Below are 23,686 nucleotides of genomic sequence, written 5' to 3' on the forward strand. Positions count from 1 at the left end.
TCCACAGTATTGAATACTGGCAAATTTCTACTGTAAGTCTTTGTAGGCAAATACTTTTTTTTTTTTTTTTTGGCTACAGTTTTCCACTAGAGGACGAGCTAACCTAGCTTTAGTTGCATCAGGATTTTTTTCAGGATATTTCTCTACAGCTTTGGGGGGAGGGGAAATGTTCATAGTGTTTATTGATCTTCGGGTTAAAATCAGACAAGGTGAATAATGACAACTTTTACCGAAGCAACTTATTATTAGCCAGACTGATGGAATTTACTGTACATCTAATAATTCTCCCTTCAGTAATTTTTAAGAAAAGTCCTCTCAAAACAGGGCAATAAAATGTTGCATTGGAAATAGACTTACTGTTCTCAGCTGCTCCAGTTTCCCATCACATGACTTGCAGCTTTTAATAGGCTACTTCTTATCTATAGATTAGGCCAGGGGTTAGGCAACTTTAAGACTAAGCCATCTGAGGAATTCTGGGAGTTGAAGTCCACAAGTCTTAAAGTTGCCAAGTTTGGAGAGCCTTGATATCGTGAGTCAAGTTTAGTCTTTGTGCTGAAAACCATTGGATCAGTTTCTTTCTCTTGGCTTTCTTTCATTCATAGTTCATGCACTCCAGGGTTTGTTTAGTGAGATAGTATTCCACCACAGGGTTAGTTTTGAGACATGTGGTGATGCAAAGATTGCCTTCTTTTGCCTTTCGCATTTAGTGTGGCAGAGTGTGCCAAATAACCCAGATGCTGGAACAGCTCCAGTGGGTTGCCTCCAGAATTGCTAGCCAAATTCAGTTTTGGCTAGGAATGCTTGGAGCTGCCATCCAACACATGTGGAGAGCCTGAGGCTAGGAAGAACGGCTGCTCTTTGGGGACATTACCTTGAAGGTCACTGCACCAGCTGAACAGCTTGAGAGTGTAGGACCCAACATTTATTTCATTTATTTGCAGCTTTCTAATGTTGATGCATATGGGAGTATAGTTTTTAGCCATCATTTTTAATATGTAACTTCCTGCAACATGAGATGTGTTTTATTCATCTGTGATATGCTTAGTGTCTCTCCAACCTTTTTTCTACTTTCCTGGCTGACAGCATCACACACTCACTAAAGTGGCACCTTCTCTTTCGGAAACAGGAGATGTGCTTGATTGTTTTATTTCTGGAAGAGCCACAAATAACTTTAATCATATGAAGTGTGTTTCCAATGCCACTGTCAGCATAGCTAAAATAGATATAATGCTTTAGTAATCTCACTACATGCTGAGAAGGAAAATATTTGGCCATTTTTATTAGGAGATGGTCAGGCTTTGGGTTGGAGAGATTCCTGGTGGCTGGTTTACATGGCATATTAAATTAAAGGAAGATTTCATATTGTCAGTTACTTCTTTCTTCTCTCCATTTGCTTTAGAAATCAAAGATTTAGATTCTAGTGATGCAGTGACTGAGTAGGCAAACATGACAGCCAATATGTGCTAAGCAATAACTCACTCTGCTTGGATGCTGGAAACTATTTTATTGAGACAGACAATGGGGAAAAATGAATTGCCATTTTCTTTAGGGCCCTGTGCGGTGTACATTTTGTTTTCCCTAAGTGAATTCATTGGTAGGTTCAGCATATTATTTTCTAAAGCTTTGCTATACATGAGATGTGGCTTGCAAACTCCACTTGAACAGATGGTAAGAATGGCTGAATTCATATAGCCCAAAGGAAGCCCAAACTGAGTTTGTGTCATCTTCATTATTCATTGAGGTTAGTACTATTCAGTTCTATTTCCGTATTTTATCCTGTTTTAAGTCTAATCTTAGCAAGACTTAGCTAAGGTTCATTCAAATCAGAACTTTATTACAGCGATAGACAACATAGGGGCTCAATCTGCTTTATAACACCATACAATATGACAGAATAATAATTATTTTTAAAAAATCTTTGCTTATTTATTTTTTCAGTCCGTTTCCTGGAAAACTGGCTGAGGCTTCTAGAAGACATGGCATTAATGTTTTATTCTATTCTATGAAAGCGTATTTTTGTCATGCAGTAGTTCAAATATGTCCTAAAATTATCAAGGGTATCTATTTTCTATAATGCAGATGCATATTGGACTGTTTATTTGTAGCATTGCCCCATATATATTGTAGAATGCCAAACCAGGGAAATTCCTACTGGAATCTTACCATCTGCTCATTAAAACATAAAGTTGTAGCTTACTGTAATTTATTCTCAGATTTTTGATTAAAGAAAACTAGACAAAAAAAAAGTGACGAGGCCCTCTGCTTCTTATCAAATCAGATATTCCAAGTTCTGATCCTGCAAAATTCCTGTAAAACTGATATTTTTGCAAAATATCATTACAATAGGCTGGCTAAAGAAATATCAAGAGTTCATGTAAAACAAGTATATTAAGGATAATTTGTTTTGAAGTCCCAATATTATACCAGGTTGGGGACTTTAATTAGCCATTGCAGAAAAACGTTAATTAATTAGCCATTGCAAAGAAACAATCAGAGGTATATTTTTGTCACCCACTTGCAAGCACCACAAAGTAATCTGCGTGGCAAGATCCAACATATCATAGGTCTATTTGACTTGTACATATGTATCAGATGAATGCATTTCTACATATGGCCATGTTTTTTTTTTCTAGTCAAATTTACACCTGTCAAATAGTGTTAATATTAGTGAAATCCGGTATCTATATCTGGAAACTTCCCATATGTTAAATGTTGCACTTGGAAGAAGAGAGAGAAAACCATTGGGATAAAATTCATGCTCTTGATTGTTTTGACTTTCCCTTCAATAATGCTGTCCTTAATTCCTAAATATCATAATCGCATATAGAAGAAACAAGCAGCTATTAAGTTCATGTTCTTATACCTTCAATTTCTAATATATGGGCTTCATAACAAAGAGTTCAGTTCTATTAACCAAACTTAGTGGACTTTGGCATGAACACAAAAGCTTGTTTAAATATGTCCATCTATCTTGAAATGTCTGCCATTGAGAACTCAGTTTGATTGGTCCCCCCCCACATTTTGTTTGTTTTTCTTTCTGTCAATGATTCACAGTACCAAAGAACATTTGAGACACAAAATACACTCTAAAAAAAAACAAAAAACCGAGACCACTCCCAAGTGGGTTCTCAAAGGTTTTCAAACCAAAAAATAAAAAAATAAAAAATGAAAAGCATTTGGTTTTGCTAAAAGAAAATGAAGATCCACCCAAATAATATACTTTTTCCTATAATTCTCTCAATAGCTTACTTGCTATTATGTCAGAATACAGATGCGGCAGAGAGTAAACTAACCGGATTGCCTTCCCAGAGGTAAGTCTATCTCCATGTAATTTAAGATACTACCTGTCATATAGAAATTGTTATCTGGTCAGTACATCAATTCAAACTCACATATGAGCCATGTGGGTACCATTATCTTAAAGCAGCTAGCAAAAAATGGTTGACACAATTGTCCCATCACTGTGGAGCAGTAACACAAATCATTTTTTGAGTCTCATAATTATATCTGTTTAAGACATTTCCTCCTGAGCCACAATTTGTTCTTCAGACAATTCTGTTCTTCATTCCATGCATACCAAATCAAAATGAACTTGTAACCATATTATTTAACAATATATTTGCTAGCTATTCTAAATAATTTTCTGGTGATTAAAAAAAAAACAGTGACAAATGCTATCCTCACATTTAAACTCTATTAAATTCTGTAGAACTTAGTTCCAAGTAAAAATATGTAGGCATTTCCCCTAATTTGAAAGCTTGTTCCAGAAATCCTTACTGAATCTAAATGAAGAACAGAATGTTTTTATGCTAGATAAAGTGATCACATCAAACAAGGGGGAAATGTAATGAAGGTGAACTTCAAACATTTTTGGAAAAGAGAAAGCAAGAATATTGTGTTTGGATTATTAATATATGATTTCTGAATTTTCAGGATTGATTCATTTATTTCTGCAATAAGTACAGATGGCTTGTTTTTATCATTGCATTTATCTACAGCACCCCTTCCCAGCCAAATGTTTAGTAATTTTAGCACTTTGTGTTCTGCGCAAGAGACAGCACAGAGCAGAAAGTGGAGAGGCAAGAACAAAAATAAAATAAGTAATTAGATTATTGTTTTTTTTAAATGATCCTCTCTAACTGCCTGGTTCTGAAATTGAAACTAACCTATAGGAACAGCAAGGTATGATTAAGTATACCCCATTGGTATCTCTACATACATCTCTTGCTTTAGACTAGCATGTGATTTCCAGCTTTGGAAGAATACTGTCATTGTTCTAATTATTAGTAGTCTTCCTCCTTACAAAAAATAAATCTCCTATATAAAATGTCTGCTTGTCATCTGACATTGTGGATTATAGCCTGTGAAATCTCATGTCATATCAAATTTGCTGGTCTTCAAGGTGCCGAAGCACCTTACAGTCTCCTAGTCTGTCAGTCATAATGATAATAGAAGGTAAGTGATAATGACAGGTTATGTGTTAGCAATGTGACAATAACAAGCATTGCTCGGAGCTTCTACTTCAATAAATAATCAAATTGGATGTATCTTATTAAGGAATACATTGGATATAGATCAGCACCCTATCTCACCCTATGCTCTTTCTAGAGAACATACCTTGAAGAAATTGACATACTGACCAGGCAGTTGTGAATCACTGGAAAAAGTAGCTATTTGAATTGTCTACTGTTGGACATTTACTCTGATAATAAAGTAATGTTGCTCCAAGGAACAATATCACTTTATTATCAGAATAGTGTACTGGTTATCATGTCAAATAACTTGTTCAAGATTTTGTGAACTCTGCCAGGGAAAGACTGCGTAGAATCTGAAGTAGAGATCTTTAGCAAGATTGTATTAATTTTGGAGTTATAAATTATTCTGGATCAAACCTGATTTTATATTACTAAGGTGTTTTTTTTTCAAGACGGATGAGATGCACACAATTCTGAATCAGATGAGCATATATTTATATTTAATTAATATACAAGGATGTTTATTTAATCAAATATAAATTAATTCATGTGAGTATAATTATATTTAATTAAGTATTCAGAAAAACAAAATTAAGGATAATAGTATGCATTTTATAGTTTCTCTGTTTTGGCACATCAAAAGTTTTTATTTCGTAGCAACTTTTGGAGGCCTCCGAATTCCACAATATTTTCAAGTGATCTCATGCTTCCCTGGGACATTTGGCAGTATGCCTTCAATTTAATACAAAATTCTGGGATCTTCTATGCTGATCTTTAGTCCTTCCAGTACCAATATTTATTTTAAATTTTTTGGTCAAAATATAAAAGTTGTTGCCTATGCAATATTTCATGAGAGGGGAGGAGAAAAGTAAGGTTGAGACTACAATTGTAGCTTGTCAAGGAACACAACGTTGCAGCTTCACATACATCCACAGTCCTGTGCACATACTCTCAAGTAATTAGTTCTAATTTTGGTATAAGTCTGATGTTACATAACACTTGTTTCTTTGGAGGAAATAATAATGGGAATTGGTTGTCTATCCAGCTTTTCCAAGGTTGTGGAAGTCCTAATTGGCCTGGATCTGGAGAATGTTGTAGGCTACCATGGCACTGAATAGCTTAAGTAATCACTACTGAAGCATTTTTATGTTAGAATTCCTTTAATTCTGACTAACCTTGAATATTACTTTAGATGTCATGTGTAATGCTGTAAATAAGTGGACGGGAGCAACACTGAGTGAGAAATGGTTTATATTGGAGTGGACAATCCAGGGATCACATTTTTAAGTAGCTATTTTTAAGTCTCCAAGAAACACAGAAGCCATGGTGGTGACATGGTGATAAAACCAGAAGAAATGTAATAGTTTAAAAAAAAAAAAAACCTTTCTTAATTATTGGGGTATAGTATTTTTGTTTTGTTTCAGTGAAACTGCTATGAGAACTTTTTTTGATTTTAGATAGGGCAAACTATGGACATACATCATTACTTCATATATATCTCAGATGTAGATAAAATAGACAACACAGTATTTTCCAAGTGTGAGTTTCTGTTACTACGGTAATTCAATTTTGGTATTATGATGATGTGAGAAGCTACTTAGAAAAACATTCACCTTATTTAATGCATGTTTATTTATTTGCTACATTTATAGCTCCACAACTTCACAACACAGTACACAGCATACTATCCTACAGCTCAACTTAATCCCACAAGTACCATTTTATTGAGAAAATGTTTACAGGCCATAATCATCTAGTGAATTTCTATCACTGAGGCTGAATGTATCTTTTATACTGTATGTTAACTTCACTCTAGTATTGCCACCCTAATAAGCATTACCAAGATGTGAACTTCGAACTTTTAATAATGTAAAATAAATTTTGCTTGCAATCACGGTAAAAATGAATTTTCTGAAATAAATAATGTATATGGCCACTGACTCGTGGTTCAATCAAACACAGTCAGAATGCATTCCTTTTCACCTGAACATAACAGAAGAATGTAAAAGTGTAAGAATTTAAAAAAAAAAAACCCATTAAAAAGAGCTCACCACTGTTTTCTGCCAGAGTGCAGACAAAACACAAGTATGCAGCAAGCATCTGCACACAAGATTCCTTGAACATTTGAAAACAGTCCTTGAAATTAACTTGAACCTGACATACTTAATAGGTATTAAATCTAGCCCCATGTTGCAGTCAAGAGTATTCTATTAAAATTGATTTTCACAGAGTAGATGTGCAAAATGGACACTATTATTCAGTATTGCTAACTCTTTTCATTCTATTACAAGATCACGAAGACAAGCTGGGGGACCTATTCCCATTGATTGTCAGCTGGGCACATGGTCACAATGGACAAAATGCTTTCCTTGCCAAGAAAAACGAGTAAGGGGTTCCAGTCTTATGCAACTAACGTCTTGCTATATTTTGCTTGCAATGAGAGTAAAAGCATAGCTCAGTATAGGGACAATATCCAATTCCATGGCCAAAAATCCCAAACAAAACAGATTTAAACTGAATGAAGGACTTTGAAATCCATGTACCGTAATTCTGCTCTGTTTTGGATTGGGTCTAATGTGCTGCTCTGTACAGTGAACCAAGCTGCCAGAAAAGAATGTAGGAAGCACTTTGCTGGATTTATTTATGTGTGTGTGTATATCAGTGGTGGGTTCCTCCCGGTTCGGCTCGGTTCTCCCGAGCCGGTAGCGGTGATGATATGATGTCACTGAACCGGTTCTGCCCCCCATGCCCCCCACCCCCATGCCCCTCCACCCACCCCCCGCATTATTCTTACCTTTTATTTGGCCCCACCCCCAATCTATTGCTGCCTCCTGAGTCCCAGCTGATGGCTAGAGGGAAAAAAAACTGTTTAAACTCTTGCCGCTGGGCTTCAAAGATCCGCCCTACAGCTGGTCAGTGTTAAAAGAAAACAAATGAGTAGACCAGTGCCTGCAAAAATACATGAGTAGATCAGGGCCTGCAAAAATTCATGAATAGACCGGTGCCTGCAAAAATACATGAGTAGATCAGTGCCTTCAAAAATACATGAGTAGATCAATGCCTTCAAAAATAAATGGGTAGACTAGTGCCTGCAAAAAATAAATGGGTAGATTGGTACAGCTCTGCAAGCAGTTAAAAGCCTGGTAGACCAGTACCTCTGCTAAATCCTAAAGAATTGTCACATGACCATCAAGCCACACCCACAAAATAAGCCATGTCCACAGAACCGGTAGTAAAAAATTTTAGAACCCACCCCTGGTGTATATGCATGCTTTTGAGTCAGTGTTGACTCCTGGCAACTGCCTAGACTAGCCCCTGCAGTTTTGCAAGCAAAATTTCAGAAGTGGTCTGCCATTGTCAATGGCTGAGAGACTCATCCAGTTGACTTCATGTCAAGAATAGGATTAAAACACATAACTCCTGGTTTCTAGTCTCATACCTTAACTGCTATACTAAACTGGCTTTCTTTGTTGGATTGATGCACTAAATATCTAGATCAGGGGTGTCAAGGGGTGCTTAGATCTGGCCCGTGGAGCCGCCCTGGAAACAGCGAAGGACTGGCCTGCAGTGCCTCTGCCAGAGAAAATGGAGCTCGGGAGAGCTGTGTGCAGCCCTCCCGAGCTCCATTTTCGCCGGCAGAGGGTTGCAGGAGACCGTCACAGGCAAAAAAAGGAACTCAGGAATCAATTTTTCCTGGCAGAGTGCTCAGGCTGCCACAGGTGCCCCTGCCACAAGTGACATCGAGCTGGCCAAGCTTCGCCTGGCCATGCCCCCCCCCAAAGTCAAACACAACCCTGATACAGCCCTCAATGAAATCGAGTTTGACACCCCTGATCTAGATATTTATTTTTTAGTCATTTCATTTATATTATACCCAATCTGCCTAGTACTTCTGGCAGTTTATAGCCATGGACAACAGTCAAAACATCCAGGTAATGTAATAAACAACTAGATGTAACAAACAACTCCATGACAATGCAATAGTAATAATAGTGTAAAGATTATTCATATAAACTATCATGATAATGATACTGCTGTGGAGCAATCATAACCTTAAATAGTATATTATGGCAATGTTATTCACTATTAAATTCTATGCAGAAGACCTCTTAACTAACTTCATTGTAATAGGACAAGGTTTACCTCCAAAAAAAAGCTTTTTTTGTTAAGGCTGAGACTGCAGGAATGTGTGGCTTCGTTTCACAAAATGAAGTATAAACAGGAGTTTCTCCTGGGATGAACTTGCAGTGCAATGTTTCACTCACTCACTCACACACACCAGCTTGCACTATTAAAGTAATAGCTTTCATATATGCACCTACTGTTTATTTGGAATTCCAAGTCATGACAAACCGATCCCAGTTATTTGTGGGCTGATACAGAGTTATTTTATCTTCTTGAAACAAGAGAGCAGTTGGATTTGAAAAAAGGCCCTGCAATTTATGTTGACTGCAATCAGGCTTTACCTCTGTTTTTTTTTTTTTTAATTATCTCTGAATGTTTCATCACCGCATACTGCAAGCTGTGCTTTAAGTAATTCCCACTGTATTGAGAAACACTCAATTAGTTCTACATTTTTAATGGCTACATAATTAATGCTTCCCCTTCTTGGGTGAGATTATTTTGTAGGATTCTAAATGTTTAATTCTAAATTCTTTAATCATTTTAAAGAATTTGTATGCAACTATTTTAATGTACTCTACAGTTCAGATCAAGGCAGCTGGAACAACCAGCCAAATATAAAGGGAGAATGTGCAATGGTATTCTTTGGAACAGCGAAGCCTGTGCCCCGAAAGAACCATGCGTGGTGGATCAAAGCTGTGGAAATGACTTTCAGTGTCAGGAGACAGGTGAGTCTGGTTCCATTTCAGTCTTCCTTGTTCTGATGCCCTTTGGATGGCTTCAGTTTCTATAAATCCCATTAAATGAGGCACAAGTGCCTAGAGGTGACCAGTCTTGAAAGATACACTGAAATTGCTTTGAAGAAAGATTTTTGCTGGTTTTTTGTTGTTGTTGTTTCATTTATGTTTACTCCATAGTCTCGTTCAGTGATGATGAACTTTTTGGGCTTGGTGTTCAGAATTCAGGAAATGCCTAAATTGACTCTGAAAAATACAGTCCCAATTCAGGCAGCGTTGTCTTTCTGTTGATAGGCCTGTGCTACCCACCGGAGGCAGCTACAGGTTGCACGAGGCTTTTATTCTTGAAGTGGCTTTGGAGAATGCTCAATGAATCCTGCACAAAAGCACGCTCTTCATTCATTATTATCAGACCGTCCAGGAGCACAAGAGCACAGCCCTCTCACATGACTTTTCAGAGCATTCACATGTTTATTTTCACACCCCAAAAGTGCTTTTTCAAGAGGCAACTGGGCTTTCTGGTTTTTTGTTGAAGATGTTTTGCTTCTCATCCAAGAAACTTCTTCAGCTCTGATTGTTTTCATCTGACTCCTGCAGCCTTAAAAAAATCAGACCAAAACAGGGCATGTCTTTGAGAAAAGTCATTGTGGGGTGTTTTAGTTACCCAAAACATTGTTCAGTGTCACTTTTGACACACATGTCATAGCTTCACCATCACTGGTCTAGTTCATTCATAATACTGAGACATAATATTACTGGTTTCCTTTTGACTCCGCATTATATATATTGTGCAGGCCTATTTATATAAGTGCTAATTTTTTATTAGCATGATATATAAGTCAGGATATTATGGTTTGGTCACAGACCATAGTTAAACAACCTAGCTTAACATTATGTGCAAAGTCCAATGTTTCTTATTAATATCGACATACCTTTTCCGAAGAGGAGCAGCTATTCCATTTAAGCTACTCTTCATAAACACCTTTGGCTTAGATCAAAGGTGTTAAAGTGTAAGGTGAACAAGAATGTGAAAAAATATGTCCCTAATTATATTATGTATGTGAAGAAAAGACCTTTAAATCCAATTTTAGACCAAGCAGAGATTTCATAAATAGATAAATAACAATATTTGTACTTCAGGACGCTGCATTAAACGTCACCTAATATGCAATGGAGAAGTAGATTGCAGGGATGGATCTGATGAGAATGATTGTGATGATGCTGAAAGTACATGTGACTATCCTGATCCAGTCCCAGGAATTGAACGAGTTTCAAGAGGGTAAGTAGAATTTGTCCCCCGCAGAGTGTTGTTTTTTTAAAAAAATCAAATAGAAACAAAAATCTTTCTTCCAGTTTTGGTAAGTTTGCTTCCAGTGTGCAAATGTTTTCAGATTTTCTATCTTCTTCTCGTGGAGCCTGTGAATTTAAAATTTATTCCGATGCCGTACAAAATAATTGGATGCCCAGCCTTTCTCTTATTAAAAAAACCCAATGGAAGGAATTCTGTTGGGATTTAGGCTGCTGACTATTTAAGACAGAGTTCCCAACCCCCGAATTGTGAACTGCTACTGGACGGCAGCCCATTGGGAACCAAAGTGTGGGTGAGCATGCAAAACCTCTTTTGTACAGGCACAGGGTTTACCTTGTGTGTGTGAAACTATTTCCCTCCCTCCCCACATTGCTGAAGCTGCTGCTGCTGGCAGTCTGTGGAACCAAAATGGTTGGAGACCTCTGCTTAAAGAGATGACTGCATAAGGAAAAACAATACATTCAAACATGCCCTTTGGCCATTTCACAACTGTGCACAAGATCTCTTATTCCATTCACCAAGATTTCAGTGGCAAGCCAAAATGTTGTTCCTCATCAAATTAAGAAGTAGTTGAAAAATTTCAGTTTTTTTTTAAAAAATCTGCCTCATTTATAGTATATGCCAGAAAAAATGTTTATTTTTATCCATCATATTGTGCCATATTCTGAAATGAATGTTTTAGAACTCAACCAAGTTAGGACAGAGACTTTATAAATGCTATAGGAATAGATTCTTCATCTAATCTGTTTTATAATAGTCCAGATGGGCAAGAAGCCATTACATCCAATTTCAAGAATAGACTAAATTCTCTAGATAGATAAAAGTTTAGCTGGTTTTTCATTGTGTTTTAAATATTGAGAATTATTCAGTGCATCTACAACAGGGATGTCAAACTGGATTTCTTCAAGGGCTGGATCAGCATTGTAGTTCTACTCTGCGGGGGGTGGGGGGGCTTTTTTGTAGCCTGTTTTCGGCCTGGACAGCCTCCTGAAACATTTTGTGGACCAAAACAGGGTGCAGAGGGCCATGCACAGCCCCCTCACATCCCCTGGTGCCCCATTTTGGCCCACAAAATGCTTCAGGAGGCCATCCAGGCCAAAAACGGGCCACGCAGGGACAGCATGCAGCCCCCCCATGCCCCATTTTGTCTGTCAGAGGCACCATGGGCCAGTCCTTTGTTATTTCCAGGCCAGCCCTGTGGGCCAGATTTAAGCACACCGTGGGCCGGATTCGGCCCATGGGCCTTGAGTTTGACACTCCTGATCTACCACATCATTTCATCTGGGAGAAAATGTCTCTTAGTTGCTTTAAGAGTAAACATTTATTTGACAGTTTATGATCCTCACAGTGCTCATATACGCCTTTTAAAAAAGTCTGATTTTTATAATTTACTGAATTTATTAGCAGTACAATAATAATGGCTGAAAGATAAATATTATGAGTTTGATAATGCAGTATCTGTATGGTTTGTGCAATCTGCCTTAGTAGGCTACACAAGGACCGAAGGGTTTATAAAGAATGCACAAATACATGCAAATAACTGGAAACATTTGTGATCTTAATAAAGGAAGAACCCTGAGAAAGAAAGAGGACAGAATTTGAAATACTTATGAAGAATCAACATCATTTATTAGAATGTATCTACATATTTTTATTCATAGAGACAGAACAAATTTAAAAAATTGTATGATAGCATGGATATAAAAATTCAGAGAAGGAAGGAACGGAGGAAAAGAAAGAACGGGGGAGAGAGAGCGCAGCTATTGGGATCTTTTTCCTATATTTCTTCTTTATTATTTTATTTCTTTTGCCTTTTTTTTTAAAAAAAAACTCTAATCAAACTTTTTATAACCATATTTTCATTTCTCTCTAGTGTAAAGTTCATCTTATGGATGCATTCTTTTCATTTTTGTTTCTTTTCCATTTTTGTTGTTTGTTTTACTTTATTAAAAAGATAAAAAAGAATACACAAAAATAGGCTAAGGAAATAATCTGGCCACAACTTCCTGAGTTACTACTTATAAGCAGTTCGATATAGAGTAACACCGAAGATCTTACGTAGTTCGGATAATGAACTGTTCGGATAATGAACAAAAATGGACTTTTGTTCACCAGTTCATATCTGTCAAAGAAGAGAAGGAAAAAGATATTGCAAGTACAGGATACAAAGATGACATACTGTGGGTTTTAAATTGGCAATGAAAGCATGTCAAAATGTTAATGGCATACAAGTAGTCCTCGATTTACAACAGTTCGCTTAGTGACCATCGAAGTTACAACGGCGCTCAAAAAAGTGACTTATGACCATTTTTCGCACTTATGACCATTGCAGCATTACCACGGTCACGTAATTACAGTTGGATGCTTGACAACTGGTTCATATTTATAATGGTTGCAATGTCCAGGGGTTGTGTGATCACCTTTTGTGACCATCTGACAAGCAAAATCAATAGGGAAGCCAGATTCACTTAACAATCATGTTACTAATTTAACAACTGCAGTGGTTCATTTAACAACTGTGGCAAGAAAAGTCGTAAAATGGGGCAAGACTCACTTAACAAATTTAACAACATCAAATTTGGGCTCAATTGTGGTCGTAAGTTGAGGACTACCTGTATTTATTCAGCAGTACATTCAGGGGTTAAATCCAGCAGGTTCTGACAGGTTCTGGAAAACCGGTAGTGGAAATTTTGAGTAGTTTGGAAAACCGGCAAATGCCACCTCTGGCTGGCCCCAGAGTGGGGTGGGAATAGAGATTTTGCAATATTTTGCAAAATTTTGCACCACGCCCACTAAGCCACACCCACAGAACCAGTAGTAAAAAAATATGGATTTTACCACTGGGTACATTCCACAGCATTTCATTGAATTTTACTCTTAATTAAGTATTTCTAGGATTCTAGCACAAACTAATTTGTGCCAAATAAAAAACATCTCAAAAGTATGGTTGAAAATGTATCCACACTATGACACATACTTCAAATGCATTATCAAATGTATTTCTACAACTGCAGGAAATAATGCCAAAGACCACAATGCCATAAAAGAGTGCAAAGAATAAAAAAGTAAATATGAACAATTATCACATTTCATGCATTTAATATTAAAACGGCCTTCATTCTAATCTGCTTTGGTGCAAACTGAGAACTTTTCCAACTTGTACCAGTTTATTGTGTTGTCATCTATGTGTCTAGTCTAGAAATAAAAACCAATTACACATATTTAGAAGTAAAGAAATAGAGAATCACAGCTTTAATTGGGCTGCATCTGAATCATTCCCCAGATTTTTTTTTATTTTTGGAGAGTTTCTAGATGTTTAAGAACTGGAATACTCTTTGCCACAGAACACACCAACGTTGCTTACCTATCTGCCTTTCTCCTTCTTTATTAAAGATTCAACATCCTTACACAAAATCCAGCACTGTTAGTCTATGACCCTAAATATTTTGGAGGCCGGTGTGAAACTGTTTATAATGGAGAATGGCGACAGCTGAAGTACGATTCTACATGTGAACATTTGTATTATGGGGATGATGAGAAATATTTCCGAAAGTCCTACAATGTTCACTTATATCAATTTCTAGTAAGTATGTGGGTCTATTTGTGTGCTTGACATTAAGGTTTCAATAGCCCTGGACCTATGCAAGGAAAGACCTGATGCATTTCCTGACAGTTAGAACCAGTGGAACAACTTGCCTCCAGAAGTTGTGAATGCTTCAACACTGGAAGTTTTTAAGAAGATGTTGGATAACCATTTGTGGTGTAGGGTTTCCTGCCTAAGCAGGGGGTTGGACTAGAAGACCTCCATGGTGCCTTCCAACTCTGTTATTCTGTTTTCCGTTTTCAGTAGAGTCATACATTGAATAGTATTAGGCAAATTCCCTGCTTTGAGTTGTATAAAAAAGGCATCATCCGTTTTATCGAAGACACCAAGAAGAAGGCCTACTCTGGACTGATTTATTTTAAATGAAATAATGATCTATTCCTTCGTTGTTTGTTTGCTTCTAATGTGGTAACTGAGACCAGAATGAAAGCTCTGAATGATCTATTGCAGGAATCAAATCAGTTATCTGCCTTGTGCAATTGCACCTAACGTACTGCAAAGTCTAGCCTATTAGCACCATAATGGGATTAAGTACTATTAGATCCAGGTGCAGTATAGTACCGCTTTATTCTGCACTTGAAATACTGCATCTAGTTTTGGTCACCACAATACAAAAAAGATGTTGAGACTCTAGAAAGGGTGCAGAGAAGAGCAACAAAGATGATTAGGGGTCTGGAGGCTAAACCGTACAATGAACAGTTGTGGGAACTGGGAATGTCTAACGAAGAGAAAGATTAGGGGGTGAGATGATATCAGTCTTCCAATATTTGAGAGGCTGTCAAAGAGAGGAAGGGGGATCAACATATTTTCCAAAGCACTTCAGGGCAAGATACAAAGTACCAGATGGAAGCTCAACACAGAGAGATCCAGACTAGAACTAAGGATGAATGTCCTGACAGTGAGGACAATTAATCAGTGGAACAGCTTGCACCTATGGGTGCTCCATCACTGGAGGTTTTAAAGAAAAGATTGGACAACCATGTCCAGAATGGTATAGGGCCATGATGGCAAACCTACGGCATGCATGCTGGAAGTGGCACACAGGGCCATTTTTCCAGGCACGCGAGCTGTTGCCTAACTCACCTGCAGTTGCGCATGTGCGCGCGTCCCAGCTGGTGTTTGGGCCCCTGGTGCGCATGCATGCAATTCAGGGAATCCAGCTGGTCTTTGGAGCTCTCCTGCACATGCATGCAAAAGTGCTGGTGTGCAGCATGCACATGCGCAGACAGCATTCATGCGTGAAAACCATGCACATGCACAGATTGTGCAATTGCACATGCAGCACACGATGGGGGCGCACGCGAAAACTGTGCACATGTGCAGGTGGTGTGGTTGCATATGCAGCATGCGGTGGGATGCGTGCAGAAGTTGTGCGCATGTGCAGATGGTGCAGTTGCATGGGGAAGGAGCTGCTCACTAGCACGTACCTGTTTGGCACTTGGTGAGTAAAAGGTTCGCCACTACTGGTATAGGATCTGCTGTTTGAGCAGGGATTGGAGTAGAAAATCTCCAAGATCCCTTCCGACTCTTTTATTTTGTATTCTCATCAATATATCAGATTTGTATATGTGTGAATACTGCAGTGGGCCTTTACTCCAAGTTCAGTGGAAGATTAGCAGTATATATAAAGATTGGGAGTGAGGTGGGGAAGGGGCATCTACAATAGGATAAAACATTTCAAAATGATGCTTAGCATCCCCCATCTCTCTCCCTCTCTCTCTCTCTCTCTCTCTCTCTCTCTCTCTCTCTCTCTCTCTCTCTCTCTATCTATCTATCTATCTATCTATCTAATTTATTTTCCTCCCATCTTATATCCAACAACTCTGGGCAGTTTACAATATAAAAACATTGAAAAACATTAAAATCATCCATCATAAAAAACACAGTACATAAAAACATTAACGGATAAAATTGTGGACACAAGATGATAAAGAAGGGAGCCAGACACACAGAGGAGGAGGAAGGGTAGAATTTTAATTAGTCAACCACTTCTATTATGAAGCTCCCCCATTGGGCCCCCAAGCCATCTGGCAGAGCCAGGTCTTAAGGCTCTTGTGAAACATCAGGAGGGTGCCCCACTCCTATTTTTATGGGGCTTTGATCATATAGCTGCTACTATTACCTTGTGCCCTGGTGGCATAGTGGTTAGAAAACAGTATTGATCCTGATGGGCTCAAGGTTGACTCAGCTTTCTATCCTTCCAAGGTCAATAAAATGAGGACCCAGATTGTTACGGGCAATATGCTGACATTGTAAACCTCCCAGAGAGTGTATAAAGCACTATGAGGAGGTATATAAGTCTTGGTGCTATTGCTGTTGCTATTTTCTGATATTACCCCCACAGAAGTCCCAACGAACCTGATAGTAGCTTGCACGCTACTATCACATGCACACTACATGTGTATATTCAGCAAAGGCCTCTCTTGCACTCACCAAATATTAATTCCAACATCATCTGAATAACATTAATGCAATATCACATTGGTGGGCAGAAGCTAAAATATGAAAGTAGATGTCTTTTTGTTCATTGTGATGACCAAATAACTTAGGAGAAAGAAATTGGTCCTGCAAAGGCTCAGATAAATAAATTAGGTGTGCATGTGCTGAAATTTGGAACTTCTGGAGCTTCTACAACAGGGGTGGGAAAACTATGGCCCCTTTATGACATATGGACTTCAACTCCTAAAATTCCTGAGCCAGCCATGCTAGCTCAGGAATTCTGGGAGTTGAAGTCTAAAGGTCATAAAGGGGCTATAATTCCCCACCCCTATTCTAGGGTAAAAGAAAATCCATTGATGTTAATCCAATTTATTATCTTTTCATTTCAGGCTCAGGCTGATACTGGTGTCTCTTCAGAGTTTTATGATGATTCTGCAGATTTACTGAGGGCCATCAAAAAAGACACCTCTAGAAATATTGGATTTACAGTTGGCATAGGAGCTATCATTCCTGTGTCAGTGGAAGTGGGTTTAGCATTATCAACGGCTCAAGGGACCCTGAACAATTTTACCCAATACAAAGAAAAGGTAATAGAACAGTAAAGATCTCCTTTATTTATTTATTATTTATTTATTTGATTTGATTTGATTTCTATACCGCCCTACTCCCGAAGGACTCAGGACAGTGCACAGCCAAACAATAAAATACATACATACAAAATTTAAAAAGCAGAATTAAAATCAAATTAAATAGTTTTGGCCCAGACAAATTAAAACCCCAATCAATTTAAAACCAATTTTAAAATTTGAATATATAAAATACTAAAAAATATTAAAAATTAAAAATTCTTTTATAAAAGAGGGAGAAAATTAGACCATGCACGCCTGGTGAAATAATAAGGTCTTTAGAGCGCGGCAGAAGGTGCGCAGATCCGGGATCCTCCATATCTCTGGGGGGAGCTCGTTCCAGATAGTAGGTGCCCCTACAGAGAAGGTTCTCCCCCTGGGGGCCGCCAGTTGGCATTGTTTGGCCGACGGCACCCGGAGGAGCCCCTCTCTATGGGAACGTACCGGCCGGTGGGAGGCTATTGGTGGTAGTAGGCGGTCCCGCAAGTATTCAGGTCCTGAGCCATGGAGCACTTTAAAGGTGGTAACCAGAACCTTGAAGCGCACCCGGAAGACCACCGGGAGCCAGTGCTCGCGCAGGAGGGGTGTTACATGGGAACGTCATGTCGCTCCCATTACCACCCGGGCGGCCGCACTCTGCACCAGTTGGAGCCTCCGGGTGCTCCTCAAGGGGAGCCCCATGTAGAGAGCCTTTCTCAATCTTTGTTATTTTTTTCTAATCAAATCACTCAGCTCACATTTCCCTCTTGAACCAGGAATAGTCATATCTTAATTTATGTGTGTAATTGCACCTGTGAGATTATTAGTGCTGCTATTGCTCTTATTACAGTGAAGTAAAAGGAAGCATTATAATGGAGAATAAAATTATGAAGAATGTTGCATACTATCTCCCTCTATCCTGCTTCCTTGACATTAAATATATAAATGAGAATGGTTGAAAAATATAGAATTATTCATCAGGCAACAGTTGTTGTCAGAGAAAATGTTCCAACAGCAAATCTATCTTTCCTACATTAATGTAAGAAAACCAAAAGTTGCAGAAAGTCATTATTTTGCTTATGATTTAGGAAAGCTTGGAAATCAAGAGATGTGAACAGCTTGGTGCTGATCAGTTTTTAAAAGGCTTGTATAGGAACTGGTTACAATCCAGGACTTTGGAATAATTTGCTTAGAGAAACAACTAAAGAGGGGGGTTTGCCATGGGCCTGGGGATCCCAAAGTGGGATTGAATCTGTCAAGTGCCTCGTTTGATTGTTGACACTAAGGAGGTAGGTGGTTATGAATTTTTTTTATTGTATTTGTATTGGGTTTTTTATTTTTGTAAACTGCCTGGAATCACTGAGAGTAAGTTGGGCAGCCATATAGATTTTCATTCATAGATAGACAGATAGATAGATAGATAGATAGATATATAGATAGATAGATAGATAGATAGATGAATAGATAGATAGATAGATGATAGATAGATAGATAGATAGATAGATAGATAGATCTTTGCATATTATTATAAGACTATGTTTCAAAAACTCAGTTTAACTTGTTTCTGACTGCTAGCTAGCTTTCTACTTACCTCCCAGTGAAAAACTCGGTGCAACTTGTTGCTGTCTGCTAAGTAACTAGTTAGTTACCTCCCATGCAAAAACTGGGTATACAAGTATACAAGTTGGGTATACAAGTTGTACAACAGTGACTGCTCAAAGTTACAGCGGCACTGGAAAAAGTGACTTGTGACCATTTTTCACACTTACAACCATTGTAGCAATCCCAAGGTCACTTGATCAAAATTAAGACGCTTGGGTTAGAGTTAGGGGTTAACCTAACCTAACCTAGCCCTAGCCCTAGCCCTAGCCCGAGCCCTAGCCCGAGCCCGAGCCCTAGCCCTAGCCCGAGCCCTAGCCCTAGCCCTAGCCCTAATCCTAATCCTAATCCTAATCCTAACCCTAATCCTAACCCTAGCCCTAACCCATGTTATCAACTGAACTACTGCAGAGATTCACTTAACAACTATGGCATGGAAGATCATAAAATGGGGCAAAACTCACTTCACAAGTGTCTCACTTAGCAACAGAAACTTTGGGCTCAATTGTGATCGTAAGTCGAGGACTTCTGCCTGTCTGATAACTAGCTATGCACTTACCTCCCATGCTTTATCTACAGAATGTAGGATTTATTCGAACCAAAACCAAAGTACAAACAGCTCGTTTCAAGATGAGACGTGATAATATATACTTGAATGAGGGCATGTTGCAATCTCTGCTAGAGCTTCCGGAGGAATACAATTATGGCATGTACAGCAAATTTATTAATGATTATGGGACCCATTTCATGACATCTGGAACCATTGGAGGCATCTTTGAATACATCCTTGTTGTGAACAAAGACAAAATGGCGACCTCAGGTTTGCATGTTTATTTTATATATTGTTCAGTCAGGGAAGTTTACACATCAAAACACATCTACATGCTTAAACCAGGTCCAGTCCAGGATTGATATCTTATATTTCTATCTGAAAACGCACCCTGTTCTTCAATTTGCTATTAAAAAAGATGCCAAAATAAAGGAATGGAGGACAGGGAAAGAAAAAAGAAAATACAGATATGAAGTCTTAGTTTTTGAAAGCCAAGTTGACTAGTAGGGGAGAAGACATCTGTTCTGCAGATCAATGTATGGAAATGTAATGCACATGGATAGCTGTACTAATGATTTCTATTTTGCCAAAAGAGAAGCAGTGTTTCCACAGGGATCACACAGCACAAAGTGCTCACCTGTCCTGTTTTATTATGTGTGGGAGAAGAGTACCCTTATTTACTTTATTTAGGCCACTGCATTTGTTTCCCTGAGACTGTCTTGCCTACATGATCCCAGAAGGCCTTGGAGTTAGCAGTCCAATAATCCTCTGCCTCTCTTTATTCTTGGAATCGTTCTGACCAGCTGCAGACCTAAGCAACATTTTGGGGGGGATACAAACCCCCTAGATTCTGCCTGAATGCATTATGCCATGGCCATCAATTGCAGATCTGAAGTCTATGTACTGCTCTACTTTTACAGATCAGTTCAAGGCATTCCAGATTTGAATTTCAGCAGCTTAGTATAGATTATATTTACAAGGCTGTTAACTGCTTCCACAGCTACATTAACAAGGAGAAATTGATTGGTTGCTTAATGCATTGGAATAAACGACAGTCTGAATTAGTCAAAACTTGTGACTTATTCTACACAAACAAAGGAAAGTTTCCCAGATCCAGGGGACATGTACCAAGATGCCTCAATCCACCACTCAGTTTGTATTATTTTCAAAAGGGGCATATATATTCAGCTTGCATTTGTAGGAATATCTGGACCTCAGCTAAATAGTACAAACAATTTCATAAAAATATAAATCTCAGTCTTATGCTTCTATAATAACTTGAGATGGATTTCAGTTGTACATTTGGAGGTAAATCTGTTTTGCTCTGATTTTTAGATAGGTGAGAAAAACTGTTATTGATCCTAAAACTTAAGTTCTGGATTACCATACAGGTAGTCCTCGATTTACAATCATTTGTTTAGTGACCATTTAAAGTCACACACTAGCACTGAAGAAAGTGACTTATGAAAGTTTTTCACACTTACGACCATTGAAACTTCCCCGTGGTCATGTGATCAAAATTTGGACAGGTGGTAACTGGCGTTTAGTTATGATGCTTACAGTGTGCCAGGGTCATGTGATCACTTTTTGCAACCTTCTGACAAGCAAAGTGAATGGGGAAGCCAAACTCACTTAACAACTATGTTATTAACTTAACAACTGCAGTTATTCACTTAACAACCAACAACCAAGAAATGTCGTAAAACGGAGCAAAGCACACTTAACGATCTTGCCTACCACGGAAATGTTGGTCTCAACTATGGTTGTGATTTTTAAAAGGGAAAGATGATGGGTCTTGGGGAACGAGGATGCAGGAGATAAAGGAATGACAGTGTGGGATGAAGTTAATTGGAGATTCTTCTGCTTAGATTTCAATCTTGAGTAATATTCCTGTGAGCTTATACTAGTCCCCCAAACTTATATCTAAGCCTCAACTTTCTTGTTTAGAACTGAGGTCATCCAGAAATGAAGTTGGCATCTTTTCTACGCAAAACATGTAGAGCATGGGTATCAAACTCACAGCATCACTTTGCTGTCATGTGACATTTTGCGATATTTTCCCCATTCGCGCAGCTGGAGTGGGTGTGGCCTGTGCGTAATGCATCTGGCCCCTGGGCCACCAGTTTGACACCCCAGATGTAGAGGTACTCTTTGACTTACGATTTTATGTCTTTTTTGCCACAGTTGTTAAGTGAATCATGCACTCTTTAAGTTTAAGTGAATCTGATTTTGTTGTCAGAAGCCAACTGGAAAGGTCGCCAATGGCAATCACATGACCCTGGGATGCTGCAACTGTTGCAAAGATATGCAGAGCGCCCAAATTTGGATCACGATGATCATAAGTGCAAGGACCGGTCATAAGTCACACTGTCATGTCTATATGCAGACTCAAGGATGGCTGGAGAGCTTTTCTGAGCAGAAGTGGGGAAAGGCATTTAAATGAGCATTGTACTCTGCAGATTTGTTTGCACTTTGAGCATTTCTTGGCATGCCTCTTCACTCCAGCCACCCACATAAACAGATGATGCTGAAGAGCTACCTTTACAGAAAAGGCTATTGTGTTTTTCCCAGTAGCCACCCAGAGTTACCTTCTGGTAAGATCGGTGGCCTATAAATTTTATAAATAAATAAATAAATAATAAGTGCAGAGCTTGCAATTGTGAATAGCGTCCATCCAGTCAGGCTGTGGATTCAGTGGACTTTAATATTCGCAAGCTTGTGTCTGTCCTGGTCCCAGAGAGTGACCAATGGAGAGACCAACGTGCCATTCAAAGCTGCAGAAAGCAAGGCTGTTGAGAGAAGAAGAAGAAGAAGAAGAGGAAGAGGAAGAGGAAGAGGAAGAAGAAGAAGAAGAAGAAGAAGAAGAAGAAGAAGAAGAAGAGGAAGAAGAAGAAGAAGGAGAATACATCAGCCAGCAACATCTCTGCAGAGCCGTTCCTTTATTTATTTTACATTATGCTCCCTTGCCTTTCAGAAAGGGTGTGATTTATACAAGAAGGTGGGCCCCGTGGAAGGAGGAGGGAAGTTGGAGTCCTAAAACAGACAACAAAAAAATGCGCCCCGGGAGAAAAATATTTTTTGCTTTTATGTAAGATACTTGTATAATTTTCACCCACAGCAGCAGACTATAAAAAAAAAAGAGAGACACATTTATCAAACTGGTGCTATAGTTAAGTGCCTTGTTGAGTCAGGAGAAGCAAATCTGTGGTTCAATGAATGTCGGCCTTTTGCTTTAGTGCTGCTCACAGTGTCTGAAAGCAAATGTTTCTCTAGAATTATGGGCTTGTTTCCCTTCTTCTGAAAAGGCTGATGATGGATGCAATCACTATCAAGCATGGATGACTCAATGAAGCGAAGGCAGAAATATACTCTTAAGGGGTATTTTGGCAATCTTTGCCTTGGCAGGCACGTTAATTACCAAATGATGCTTAAAAGTAGGGGCATGTTTTAATGAACCTAGAATGCAAGTTTAGGCTTCTACTGGTTACTCCTTCAATGACAAACTCTTCAAGTTTAACTTTCCTGTCAATACGACTTATTGTGAGTTGTCTTCAGTGTGCCATCTTGGCACCGTGAGCCCTGGTGGCACAGTGATTAGAATGCAATATTGCAGGCAAACTCTGCCCACAGCCAGGAGTTCAGTCTTGACCAGTTCAAGGTTGACTCAGCCTTCCATCCTTCCAAGGTTGGTAAAATGAGGAGCCAGATTGTTGGGGACAATATGCTAACTCTGCAAACCGATTAGAGAGGGCTGTAAAAGCACTACGAAGCGGTATATAAATCTAAGTGCTATTACTATTGTCCTTTGCCTTTACATCGACTGCTACGTACATACTTACATACATACACTCTTATTTTCTTTAATTTGGCAGTGTTGTCTATGAATTCTGCAAATATATTGGCAAAGAAAGAAGAAGATAGAAATTCATTGTGAAGGAGGGTTTCCTTCACCTAAAACAATGAAAGAATGGAAACAAATATAGTTACGAATCCTTGGGAGTTGCACAAAGATTATCTTTGATTTTTTTTTTCTTTCAGAGCAAATCATTATTCTTGTACGGTTTCACAGAAGAGCAATGCCATTTGTTTGAGATTTCTAATTACTGGTGTACAACAGAAACAGACTTTCTCGCACTGTGATTAATTCAAAAATTAAAAGCAGAAATCCATCTAATTTGTGTACCATATTTAGCCCCCTGGAATTACAATAAGACAATAAGTAATCTTGTTTTCTCTTTTCCTGCAC

General features: G+C 38.6%; 1 protein-coding gene across 1 annotated transcript in view; it reads left to right on the forward strand.

Moving 5' to 3' along the window:
- Positions 1-547: 547 nt before the first annotated feature.
- Positions 548-23,686, forward strand: part of C8A (complement C8 alpha chain) — a 37,041-nt gene continuing 13,902 nt past the window's right edge. Inside the window, exons 1-7 of the mRNA XM_034415180.3 lie at positions 548-3,311; positions 6,767-6,860; positions 9,181-9,325; positions 10,475-10,613; positions 14,037-14,226; positions 17,076-17,273; positions 19,470-19,710. Of these exons, the coding sequence (XP_034271071.1) occupies positions 3,196-3,311; positions 6,767-6,860; positions 9,181-9,325; positions 10,475-10,613; positions 14,037-14,226; positions 17,076-17,273; positions 19,470-19,710 (1,123 nt within the window). The 5' untranslated portion in view covers positions 548-3,195. The remainder of the gene's footprint in view (positions 3,312-6,766; positions 6,861-9,180; positions 9,326-10,474; positions 10,614-14,036; positions 14,227-17,075; positions 17,274-19,469; positions 19,711-23,686) is intronic.

The sequence above is a fragment of the Pantherophis guttatus genome, chromosome 3, assembly GCF_059756535.1.
Source record: "Pantherophis guttatus breed Tessera chromosome 3, ASM5975653v1, whole genome shotgun sequence".
Classification (NCBI taxonomy): Eukaryota; Metazoa; Chordata; class Lepidosauria; order Squamata; family Colubridae; genus Pantherophis; species Pantherophis guttatus.